This window comes from Mustela nigripes, chromosome 1 (genome assembly GCF_022355385.1).
Source record: "Mustela nigripes isolate SB6536 chromosome 1, MUSNIG.SB6536, whole genome shotgun sequence".
Taxonomy (NCBI): domain Eukaryota; kingdom Metazoa; phylum Chordata; class Mammalia; order Carnivora; family Mustelidae; genus Mustela; species Mustela nigripes.
In genome coordinates, this window is record NC_081557.1 from 5,093,738 (window position 1) to 5,105,826 (window position 12,089).

General features: G+C 63.3%; 1 protein-coding gene across 1 annotated transcript; it reads right to left on the reverse strand.

The window, feature by feature from the left end:
* Positions 1-1,641: 1,641 nt before the first annotated feature.
* GRK2 (G protein-coupled receptor kinase 2) lies at positions 1,642-10,648 on the reverse strand. Its single transcript, XM_059400356.1, has 20 exons — positions 10,572-10,648; positions 8,730-8,803; positions 8,515-8,616; positions 8,318-8,392; positions 8,131-8,192; positions 7,336-7,387; positions 6,952-7,043; positions 6,486-6,585; positions 6,316-6,394; positions 6,081-6,211; positions 5,719-5,813; positions 5,537-5,644; positions 5,281-5,347; positions 4,915-5,015; positions 4,098-4,164; positions 3,923-4,018; positions 3,564-3,726; positions 3,264-3,400; positions 3,043-3,156; positions 1,642-2,923 (listed from the first exon to the last, which is right to left on the reverse strand). Exons 1-20 carry the CDS (start codon positions 10,633-10,635, stop codon positions 2,759-2,761), a joined length of 1,944 nt encoding a protein of 647 aa, XP_059256339.1. The 5' UTR covers positions 10,636-10,648; the 3' UTR covers positions 1,642-2,758.
* Positions 10,649-12,089: the final 1,441 nt, after the last annotated feature.

The following is a 12,089-nucleotide window of genomic DNA, read 5'->3' on the forward strand; positions in this document are numbered from 1 at the left end:
CCTGCACCCTGTCCTTACCCACAGCCTCAGCCCAAAGTCTGGTGTTGGTGTGTGGCAGGGCAGCTGCCAGGCTGGGCCAGGGCTGGCCCTCTGGTCTCAGGCTCCCTATTGGCAAAATAACTAACGACTTATTTTGATCTAGAAGTTTGAGCTGCGTCTGTGCAGGGAGGGCTGCCTCTCACTGTGGCAGGCGGCTCCCGTGCTATCTGGGATCCCTTCGCCACTCCGCCCTGTGGTGTCATCAGGTCACTGTTAAGTCCTTGGCTCTAGAGCAGCTCGAAGGCCTCTGAATGTCCAGAACTGGACACTAGGCCACCCTACCCTACGGCAGCCCACTCTAGCCTCTACCTTCCTTGTAAAGGGCTCTCCCCTCCCCCAGTTTCTTCAACCCAAATCTAAGGGCACGTTCTCTCGCCAGGCCCCTCCTAACTTGTGCAGTCTTGAACACACCTCTCCGCCCTCTTTTTCCCAGGCTACACTCCCTGGCTGTCCTCTGAACATGCCATAGACCTCCCTGTGGACTCCTACCTCTCTCTTGTCCCCAAGTGGGGCCCATTCCTGGTGGGCCGTGTTCTTCCTCTCTTCGTATTTCTTCCCTAGACAAGCAGTGGCCCCTAGCCTGTCTCTGCCTCCTATCCTGTGCCTCCCTCCCTGCATCATGGGTGTCCCTCGGCACTTGTTCTATAGCCCGTCCTCATCACCAGGCCTGTCCAGAGCCTCCAGGGACCTCCCAGAGCCTATCCAAGTTCAGATCCCACGTCCATTTGTATCTTCATCACTATGTGCGCCCCAGGCTCTGGGCCAGGTTTAGCCTGCTTTTCGGGGCCTCCCAGGCAGCTCCTTCCCACAGTGCTCCTAACCTAAGCCACTCCTGACTGCCTGGCCATTCCCTGCATCAGGAAGCTCCTTCCCGATTCCCCACCCTAATGCCACCTGCATGCCCAGCTCAAGGGCCTTTCCCTCCCAAGCCTCAGCCTCTACCTCCAGAGCATCCCAACCCCAGCAGCCTTCCTTCTCCACCTGCCACACTGTGCTCTGCATGTAGGCTGCTCACCCCTGCCCAGCAGAGCACTGCATGGAGTGGACAGCAACAGACATCCCGAGGGTCCTGGAGGGCCAGGATATGGGGGAACCAAACTTGAGCAGAACCTCCATGTAAAGGCCCAATGCTGAGGCATCTCTTGGGCCCCAGGGACCCCGAGAGAGGGCAGCGCAGCAAGGCAAGAGAGGAGGCGGAAGCCAGGCAGGTCCAAGGGCCCAGAGGCTGCCGTGTGACCCCAAGAGCAGAGGCACTTGTCTGACTGCTCGGAAGGTGTCCTCAGCACAGTGCCTGGCGAGCCGGGGCACCCAGTCAGCCAGCCCACACAGGGACACCGAGGACCGAACTGCAGGCACACCCTCCTGCTTCCCTGGACAGCAGGCAGAAGACCCCTCCTGCTCCCCTCGGAGGGGAGGATGAACTGGGGGCGGGGGTGGGAGAGCAGAGCAGTGGAGAGAAAGGGCTGGGCCCGGGCAGGCTGGCCCCGGATGCCTGCCGCCGCCGCGGGGGGACCTGCTGCCACCAACACCCTCTCCCCTCAGACCCCGGCCCAGTGGTAGCTGGAAACGGTCATCAGGCACAAAGAATCAGACACAGCCAAGTCAGGCACCATTTTTTATAAAAACGAATAGTCTCATTTTCCACTCTTTAAAATCACATTCAAAAATCGGCAAAGGAACGCCCCGGGGAGCGAGTAGATGGGAGGGGAGGGCGCGCCAACCCAGCCCCGGGGGGGAGAGGGCGCGACACCACACACGGCAGCGTGACTGGCACAGGGGGCATGCGGCGGGCGGGGTGGCGCCCCGTGGGCAGTGGCACTGACGGGACATGGGGCTATGGGGCTCGACAGCCCGGGGGGAGCACACTGACCGGCCAGGGGTGGCGAGGGCTGGCCCCACCCGGCCCCTCTCGCTGTGCTGCCCGGCCTGTCCATGCTGCTCCCCTCTGGTCCTGGGCAGACGAGGCCTGGCCCAACCCAAGAGGGGGCGGGCAGGGGACCTCGGGGCCAAGCGAGGCCAGTGTACCACAGCCCACAGCTGCCCTTCTGTGGTCCCTGAGCCCGGGCGCTTGGGGTGGGAGGGCGGCGGGACCTGCTGCCAAGGCCCACCCTCCCGACCAAGCCCCTCGGCGGCCGCAGACTGTGGGGATGGAGGCAGCCAGTGACACGGGTTCTTCCCAGGCAAGGGCACACAGACTCAAGTCGCTGTGGTGAGGCCCTGGGGTCAGGGAGATCACGGGCCCCTCCTCCACCAACCGGCTGGAGGACGGGACAGTGCAGGACTGTGCCCCTGGCGCAGGAGGGGCTGCGGTGGGAAAATTCAAGTAGTGCCCCTGTGCTGCGGCCTCCCCCGGGGAGGGGGGATGCGGGGCCACCCTCAGAGCACAGCCCAGAGCCTGAGGGGGCACAACCTGGTGTGGCATCGTCCCCGGGGAAGGGCTGGGCGGGCCGCCGGGACTGCCGCTCTCCGCACCCCCCGCCCCCCACAGGAAGACACTGGGAGGGGAGGCCCCCGGAGGGTCAGGGCTGAGGGTGGCTGGACAGTGGCTGGGTTGGTGGCAGCAGGAGCCAAGGCAAGCGGGGCCACCCCCCCGGGGCTGGGCCAGGCTGGGGCCACAGGAAATCACAATAATTACAAAATAAAACCTTTTCCGCTTGGCGGGAAAACAAATAATAAAAATCCGACAAAATAAATTAGAGGTTTATAAAAGGCGGGCGGGTCAGAGGCCGTTGGCGCTGCCGCGCTGGACCAGCGGCACCTTGCTCAGCTCCACGACCGGCGAGCGCGGCTTGTTCTTCATCTTGGGCACGCGCTGCACCAGCTGCTGCGCCTCGCGGTACGCGTCGCGCAGCTCCTTCTTCCACTGCACCAGCTCCGGGTCACTCTGCGGGCGCCCGAGGGGGTGTCAGGCGCGGGGGAGGGGGGGGGGGGGGAGGGGCCCCCCCCCCCAGCCCGTTCCCCCGCCCACCCACCACCCCCCACCCCGGGCCAGGCTGCACTCACGTCGCACTGTAGCACGAACTGTTTGCCGCCGCGGATCTTGAGAAGGAGGCACTTCCGCTCCTTGATCTGCGTCTCCTCCACCGACTGGATCTCCTCCATGGTCAGCAGGCTCTGCTGCAGGCCAGGCGGGGCGGGCGGGGCGGTGAGGACGGGCGGCCAGCCCCCCAGCCGGCTGGGCCAGCCACCGCGCTCTCAGGGGAGCCCCCCAGCCCACCGCTTACCGGGGCCTCGCCCTCGCCCCGCCACTCCAGCCGGTTGGGGAACAGGTAGAAGTACCGCCGCTGCCACTGAGTCAGGAAGGGGTTGCCCATCTTGGACATGTAGCCGTGCATGATGCAGTCCTTGCCCAGGGCGTAGTCTGATGACAGCGAGAGGCGGACTCAGCCAGGCCGGCCCAGGGCGGGATCCCCGCGGGGCACCGCCACCGCAGGTGGCTTCCCATGACCTCGACCTGGGCCTCGCCTGGTCTCTACCATGAGCAGGGGGTGCCCACCCCACCCGCGGCGGCCCTGAACCCTCACCTTCCTCATGGCCCAGCTGCTTGTTTTTGGTTTTCTTGCGGGCCTCCATTCGGTCTGTCTCGGCGTTGATGGTGTCGAAGACCGTTTCTGCCACCTCCTGCTGCCACCGCTCGGAGATGGTGAGGGGAAAGTTGCGGTAGAGCTCCTGGTCGCTGTCCAGCAACTTCGGTGAGCAGACAGGATAGGGACAGTCGTCAGACTCGGGCCTGCCCAGCCCCAGGGGTCCCAGGTTAGGGCGGGGGTGGGGGTGGAGGGGGGCGGGGAGGGGCCCGACTGGTCCAGCAGCCTCTCCATGCCCATGCCAGGCATGTTTGGGAAGAGGAGCCTGAGGCCAGGCCAGGCAGGGGCGAGCCAGGTACCTTGATTCCTTTTGTGTCCTCCTCATCAAAGGAGCCAATGTCAAAGGCGTCAGCAGCGTTCACCTCCCCTCGAGGAGGGATCAGCGGGGGAGGGTACTGCGGCAGAACACGGACTGGGCGTCAGCACGAAGTAGGGGCTCCCAGGGACCCGCCCGGCCCCAACCCAGGCTGGTACCTTCTGCAAGAAGACCATCTGCCAGTCCAGGGAGCGGAAGAAGGGGCTCTCCTTCACCTCCTGGGCCCTGCAGAGAGATGCGGGGCATTAGGCTAGGGGTCGCGTCTGGGCACTGGAGCAGGTAGCCCCGGTGAACTCCCAGGTCAGCCGTTCTTTGGCTCTGTCCCCTTGGGGAACTTCCTTAAACTCTAGCCTGTTGCCTCAACTCTAAAACAGGGAGAGCAACAGTCCCCACACCACAGCGCTGCTGGCAGCGTTCACGTTTCTAAACCTTGAAACATCACGCCCAGCAATTGGTAAATGGTTTTTGTTGTTGTTTTTTTAAGATTTTATTTATTTATTTGTCAGAGAGAGCGAGCGAGTGTGCACAAGCAGGCAGAGTGGCAGGCAGAGACAGAGAGAGAAGCAGGCTCCCCGTTGAGCAGGGAGCCTGATGTGGGACTCGATCCCAGGACCCTGGGATCATGACCCAAGCCAAAGGCAACGGCTTCAACGACTGAACCACCCATTTACGCATCCCGCAAATGTTTAATAAACACCAGAAGCTCTCGTCATCATCATTACCGTAACCATCTTTGTTTCAGGGGCCCCTTCTGGAAGCTGGCCCCAGCCAGCTCCAGCAGTCCTGCCCCCCCGAGAACACACGAAAGGGCTGGTCACACCCCCACCCTGCAAGCAACTCAGAGGATACTGGCCCCAGGAGGGGGCCCCAGTGGTGGGACACAGGCCTCATCCTCAGGCCAGCCTAGTGACGTGCCCGTACAGCCTTGGCAGGGAAGACAGGCCTGGGACAGGGGCCCCGGCCCCAGACACGCACCCTCGGCCCAGACAGCCCAGTCTCCGGTTGACATCCCTCTGCAGCAGCCCCTCCAGCAGGGAACGGAGCTCGGGGGAGAAGGAGTCGGGCAGCTCCACGGCCTGCAGGGAGGAGCGGACGTTGGCAGGGGCCGAAGAAGAGTCCTGGCCCCCGGCACAGAGAGACAGCGCCCAGCTTCCTCACTCACCCCAGAAGGCGTGTCTGTTCTGACAACACAGGGATGGGGAGCCTCTGGGGCAGGAGGCCAGAGTAAGGATGAGTGGCCCGAGTTTGGTGAGAACCGAGAGTCCACGGCCCAGACACGCACAGGAGACCCCAGCCCCACCGTGGCCCCCCGTGGACTCCGCCCAGCCTCGCTATACTCACCATCGTCAATGTCATGCGGTCAATCTCATGCTTATCTTTGGTCTTGTGCTGCCGGAAGGGACTGTGCCTGGACAAGAGACACAAGGTCAGAGGACAGGAAAGGGGAAACTGAGGCAGGCAGCAAGAATGATTCTCATCTAACATCAGGGATGGTGCCACCCTAACCCCCAAGCAGTGGAGGCACCCCTCCCCTAGACCGCCCCCTGGACTGGGGAAGAGGTCCTCTCCCACCGCCCGCCTGGGAGAGCCCACTCACCCCCGCAGCAACTTGAAAAGCATGCAGCCCAGGGAGAACCAGTCGGCACTGCTGTCGTAGGCCACGCCCTTCTGCAGGACCTCGGGGGCCATGTACCCATGGGTGCCCCTGTGGAAGCAAGGAGACCGTAAGTGGGTCGGGCCGAGGGCGCAGGAATGGAGAGTGGGGGGCCGGGCACTCACACGCTGGCGTGGGGCTTCTTCTTGGAGAAGTCGCAGGCCAGGCCCAGGTCTGAGATGCGCACATGGCCGTGCTCGTCCAAAAGGATGTTCGCTGGCTGTGGAGGAAGCCTAGTGAGCAGCCTCCAGGGCGGCCCAGGACCGAGTGTGGCCAGGCAAGACGCCCGTGAGGGTCAGGTCACTCTAGAGGGATCCGGGTGTCCAGGGATGAGGCCCTGGGCGAGGCCTTCTCCTTCCCCCCCCGTGACCACCTGAATCCGGAAAATGGCTCGGCAACGGAGATGGAAGGGAGCAGCTGGCTGGCCTGTCCCCGCAGGCCCTGTGCCAGCTGCGCTGCAGGGCCGGGGTGGGGGCCGAAGCCTCACCTTCAGGTCCCGGTAGACGACGAAGCGGTTGTGCATGTGCTCTAGGCCCAGTATGATCTCGGCTGCGTAGAAGCGCATGTCGGCCTCGGAGAAGACTCCGTGCTGGGACAGGTGGTAGTGCAGGTCCCCGCCTGCGGAAGGCAGCCCCAAGAGGCGCAGGGGCGGCACTCAGCTCCCTGGCAGGCCCCCAGTGCCGGGCGGGTGGGGTGAACCTGGGCCCAGGCCCTGCACTCACCGTTCATGAGATCAAGGATGAAGCTGAGCTTGTCCGGCGTGTGGAAGGCATACGACATGCAGACAATGAACGGGCAGTCCTAGGAGGACAGGCGAGGGGAGTGAGTAGAGCCACGCCTGGCTCGGGACCGAAGGCTGCCGCGGTGACAGGCCCAGGCCCTCCCAGCTCACCCCAGTGCTGACAAGGGACAGCATGATGCGCTCATTCAGGGCCAGGGTCTCCCCCTGCTTCATCTTGATACGCTTCTTATCCAGACACTTCATGGCGTACCTGGGGGGGGGGGAGGGGGGCGGGGGGGAGGGGGGGGTGCAGGTCAGTCAGTCCACATGCTCCTTCGCTCCTTTGGTGCAGAGCCCAGGGCTGCCTCTGGGAGTTAGCAGGGGCAGGAGGCAGTCCTTGGGGCTCTCACAGTGAAAATTAGACACTGCGACAAGCCTAAGACCCATCGGAATCAAGACAGAGCGATGGCAGGAGAAAGTGCTGGAGAGTCGGGGCTCTGGGGGCCTGTGCAGCGAGGAATAGCACACCCGGGATGGAGAGGAACAGGAGCCTTCGCAGAGAGCCCCACGGACATCCCCAGGGGCCCTCCCTTCCCGCGGGTGTCCCACTTGACCCTGGCTCCAAGCCGGCGCTCACATCTTGCCCGTGTCGGCCTTCCGGCACCCGTACACCTCGCCGAAGCCGCCCCGCCCAATGATGCGGTGCACACTGAAGTCGTTCATGGTCAGCTGTGGGGGTGGTGACAGCAGGGGTCACTGTGGGCTGCCCAGGCCCCACCTTGGGGCGAAGACACCCAGGCAGCAGGGGGCCAGTCCCATGCTGTAGGAGGGAGGCATATGCAGGGGCCCCCCGTTCACAATGCACTTACCTACCCGAGCCACCCCCACTGGGACCCCAGCACAGACCCCCCCCAACCACCACCCTGCAGGCTGAGGGACAGACTGCCTTGCACCCCGCAGGCCTGGGGAGGACAGCGGGGAGGGAGGGAGCACAGTCCTCCACGGCCACCACTCCACTCACATGGATGTTGAGCTCCACGTTCTTCCACTGACAAAACCGTGTGAATTTATCACTGTAAGAAAAGACCCAGGGTTCCAATGAGATTCAGAAAGTGGGCAAAATGGTGCCAGGAGCAAGCCTGCCCCATATCATGGCCGGCTGGCCCGAGCCTCCGTGTCCCCTCCCAGACTGCCTAGGCCTAGCGGTGGCCCAGGTGAGGCCTGGCCACCTGCCGTCAGGTTTCAGGTAAGCCTGGAGAAGAGGGCCTCTGGTCTGATCCAGATCTCCTGCTACCACAGCTCTGACAGTGCTCAGCTCATCCCAGCTTGCATGCCTCCGGCGATGCAGCACTCACTCCCCCGAGGCTCCCACTCCACAGCTGGGCAGCTGGGACCTCAGAAAACTGTTCTTTCCATCAGGCTGAAGTCGGCTTACAGCTCTCGCCCCGCAGGCTGGCTCCGGCCATGAGGGTCACAGTGGAGGACACTGTGTCTTTTTGCGCCCACCCCTACTGTCACGCTGGTATTTCTCAGCCTAGATGGGCCCAGCAAGGTGCTAAACAGTCCTCGAGAGGAAAAGACACTTAGGTGGTCCCTTGCTCCCTGGGGAGTCACCAGGGACAGGCTCGGAGATATCTGTTGCCAAGAAGGCCAGGCCGGGAGCGCGCAGGACGTGATGGCTAGGAGCCTGTGTGACCTCTGAGGGTGTCTGCCCGGGGCCCCGAGACAGAAGCAGGCTGCCTGCTCTCCCGCACACCTTCCACACCTTCTCAGAACAGCCTCTGCCTCCCCTTCCCTCCTGCACGTGCCCTCTCACCTCTCGATGAATTTCTGGAACACGTCCCCTCGGAGGTTCTGACAGATCTCTTCGATGTACGGCTAAGGGAGGAAGCTGGAGTTGGTGACGGAGCCAGACCAGGAGCTGACCAGGCTCCGTGACCTCGGCTGCCCAAGGGCGACCCTGGCTCGGCCGGTAGGCAGCAGGGCAAAGACCCAGTACACACCTGGAAGAGATCTGGAGGCACCTGTTTCTTCACTAGGTGGCCCTGGACGTGCTCAGTGGCACTTTTCGAGAAGGGCTGGGGAAGACAGAGGCGGCTGTGAATTCTCCGCAGGATCCTTTCATCCCGCCCCAACACGCAGGCCGCTGAGGACCGGCATGTGGGTCTGGGCCCGAGGACAAGCAGGCCGGGGCACTCACATGCGAGCAGGCCAGCAGCTCCTTCATGATGTAGGTGTCGAAGACCTCCCGGCTGCGGGCCAAGCGCTCTTCCTCTGTCTCTAGCTTCTCGTATTTCTTGATCTAGACGACAAGACCCACACAGGTGACACAGAGGCGCCAGCGCCAGGCATCTTGCAGATTCAAACAAAAGCAGCTCAACCCCCTCCCCTCTCCCCAGGCCACAGGGGCCTCACCTCCTCATAGAACTCCACTAAGGGCTTGGCCTCCTCTAGGTGTTTCAGGCAGAAGTCTCGGAAGAGCAGGTACCCTGAAAGCAAGGGTGTCAGGTCACGCGGAACCGTGCCCCTCGGAGGCCTTCCCATCACGGTGGGTAACAAGGGCAGAACCGGGCAAGGATGATGGCCCGAGGCAGGGACTGGGCAAGATTCTCAGTTCCAGGGTGAGGGATGCCTGCGTCTCCAACCCCCACCCCCAGAATCTGCTTCCTCGGGGCGTGGCTAGAAAGTGACGCGCCCTCTGGGGAGGCAGAGGCTCGGGGCTGGCTTGGGGCTGGCTCGGGGCTGGCTCTGGCCACCCACCCTCTTGCTGCAGCCCCGGACCTGCACCTCCTGCTCGGGGGCAACACGCCCACTGGGCAGGCTGCGTGGGTGCTGATCCCTGGGTCGGGCCAGCCACAGCAGGGGGGAAGCAGTCTCCCGGGGTGGGGGGGCCCCTCCCTGGGCCCCCCCCCCCCCCCCCCCCCGAATCTGGCTGACTTTCACAGCAGCCCTGAGAAACGGTTATAGAAACAGACTTCCGGGAAGCCTGTCAGGTGAGCATGAGTAGAACCTGGGGCTCTTCTACCCACTGGGAGGTCCTGGGAAAGACAGGCTGGCGGAGACTGGGAAGGTTAAGAGGTGGGGCAAGCTACGAGAAGGGCTTAGGAGGCCTCCCCCTTCCCTGGGCAGGTTAGGCCTCACCCTCCCAGGGAACGGGGGCCTGAGGCCTGGCCCCAGAGCAGCCCTAAAGGTTCAAAGCAGAAGTAAGGGCCCACTCCCTCCAGGCTGACATAGGGGACCAGGCTTGCACTGGTGGCTTCCAGGGGCACTGCCTGTGGATGTCTACCAGAGCACACAGCCATCACCTCCAGTAAGGGTGGCCTGGCCTTCAGGTAATTTGTGACGTGGGTTTCCCAGTGGGCAAGGGGCTTTCACTGAGACTGCCTCATCCGGCCCTCCACCAGTCCTCGGTAGCAGGGCTTCTGAGTCCTAATTTCCAGGTGAGGACACCAAAAGGCTCACAGATGTGAAGCGATGTGCTCGAGGTCACACAGCATAGGCCAGGGACCCAAACTGTGCTTCCTGATAGACTGACCCCCCAAAACTGACCTCCAGTGCCTGATCTGGCCAGGTCAGGCCAGGCCACTCCCATATCAGAGCTGAGATCCTGCTCTCTGCCAGGCCACATCAGGGCCCAGCTTCCCTGAGACCCACCCCACCCCACTCCTGCCCCGTGGGCCAGGTCTGCAGCCAGTTCACCAGCCCCCTGGAGGGGGAGGAGAAGGAGGATCTCAGGGGCCAGCCGGAGCAGGTTGATCACAAAGAGGGCCCATGGGGGCGGGGGCGGCGACCACAGCTCGCCAGGCGCCACAGGAAGGGCCCCGCCCCTTCCTGTCAGTTCTACCAACGGCCCAAGCAGCTGTGCCTGCGCCAAGGGGAAGCTGCAATTCTCAAAAACAAAAACCCCAAGGAGGAACTTCCCCGGCAGCCTGGAAGGTCGCTGGGCCCCCACCCCCTTCACGGGGCTCCCGGGGCCGACAGCCAGGGGCTAGGAGGCACGATGGGTCCTGGGCCCAGAGCAGTCCTGCAGCCAGCCTGGGAGATGGGGCGCTCGCAGCTGCCCTGCCCCATCCGAGAAGGAGGCCAACCCTGGCCGGCCCCTGAAATCAGAGGCTTGCCAACGGGGGTGGGGTGGAGGGGTTCGGGGGGAGTAGGAAAGCAGCCTCAGGGGGTCCTCCTGCCCCCACTCCCCAGTGCCAGGGCAGCTGGACAGGGGTGGGAAGTCCTCGGGGTCGCCAGAGCTCCTCACGTACTCACCCAGCTTCTGGGAGAAGATCTTCTCGAAGGTCACCTCGCCCCGGTCCTCAAGGTACTTCTGCATGACACTGCGGATACTGAGAGACGGGGGGCCTCGGTGAGCTAGAGCCCCCGGGGCTCCTGCCAGGCCCACCAGGCCTGCTGGCCGGGAAGCCCATGGCTTCCTCTCCCGGAATGCATACTGTCACCGCTGCCTCCAGGAAGGCAACCACCAGCCTGGGTCTGGTCACCACGCTCTGTCCCTCAAAGCCAGGCTGGCCAGTGTGGCTGCTCAGAAATCGGGTCCCAGCACTGCCTCGTGCCGGCTTCGGGGACCCGGCCAAGCCCCAGAGACCGGCCTCACCCTCAGCAGGTGATGGATACCCCAGATGGGGCCCGACCTGACCGTCCTGTCCTGCTCGACCGCCAAGAGGGCCGAAGGGCTAAGACACAGAAACGCTGCAGCACAGACGAAGCTCAGAGAGCTAAGGGGAAACAGAGTCACCAAAGTCCCCAGATTCTAGGATTCCACTAGCTCGTGTGTCCAGCACAGGCAAATCTATGGAGGCAGAAAGCAGACTAGTGGGTGCCCAGGGCCTGGGGGAGAGGGTACGAGTGACCGATAACAGGCACGGGGTTTCCCTCTGGGGCGATGAAATGCTCCGGAATGAGGCAGCCCAAGGGCGGCACAATACCAAGATGTACTAAAGTCCATTGGATTCTGCACTTTAAAATGATGAATTTTATGCTGTGTGAATCGTATCTCAAAGTTTTTACACAGTAAAAAAGCAACAAAAGCCAAGCCTCAGCTCCTGGGTCCTGAACATCTGAATTAAACCTGTGCCCCCTCTCCCTGGGCTGCCTGGGAGGGCTGCAGGGGAGAGACTGGCCGTTGTGACCACGAGACCCCAACCCAGCACTCCCCACCCGAGAGCTCACCCTCAACACAGAGGACCATCTGGGCAGGCGGCCTGGGGCTATGCCTCATGTCTCAGTGGTGCACTGCTGTCCCCTCCTGTCCCCTTCCTCCTACCTGCTGTCCCTCCCCCCACTCTCCCGGGCCACCTGCAGTCCGGCCTGATCAGCCTGCCTGTCATGCTGGCCAGCTGTAACCACTCTGGGCTCCTGAGGAACACTCCAGCCCTGTACTAGGGACCAAGCTGGGCCAGTGCACCTGAGGCCACGCCATGCTCACAGCCCTGAGGCCATGTGGGGCCACCGACAGGCCACTGACAAAAGACACAGCAGCTGGCGAGGACCAGGATGAAAGAGTCCGGGCTCTGCGCCCCCGCCTCACTGCATCCCTCCTGGAACCCAGCTCAGGTCACCAGAGCCTGCTGCCCATCCTCTGCTAGAAGGTTCCACGCACCCCTGCCATCCAGGCAGGCCCTCCCAAGGAGCAAGTTCTGCTTCTGTGGCTCTGAGACATTAGATGGTGCATGACAAAGCCTGATGGAAGCCACGCGGGCAGAGAAGAGTGTTCTGGGCCGTCGGGAGACGCTGCGTGGAGGAGGAACCGCACTGGGTTCCTCCATGCAA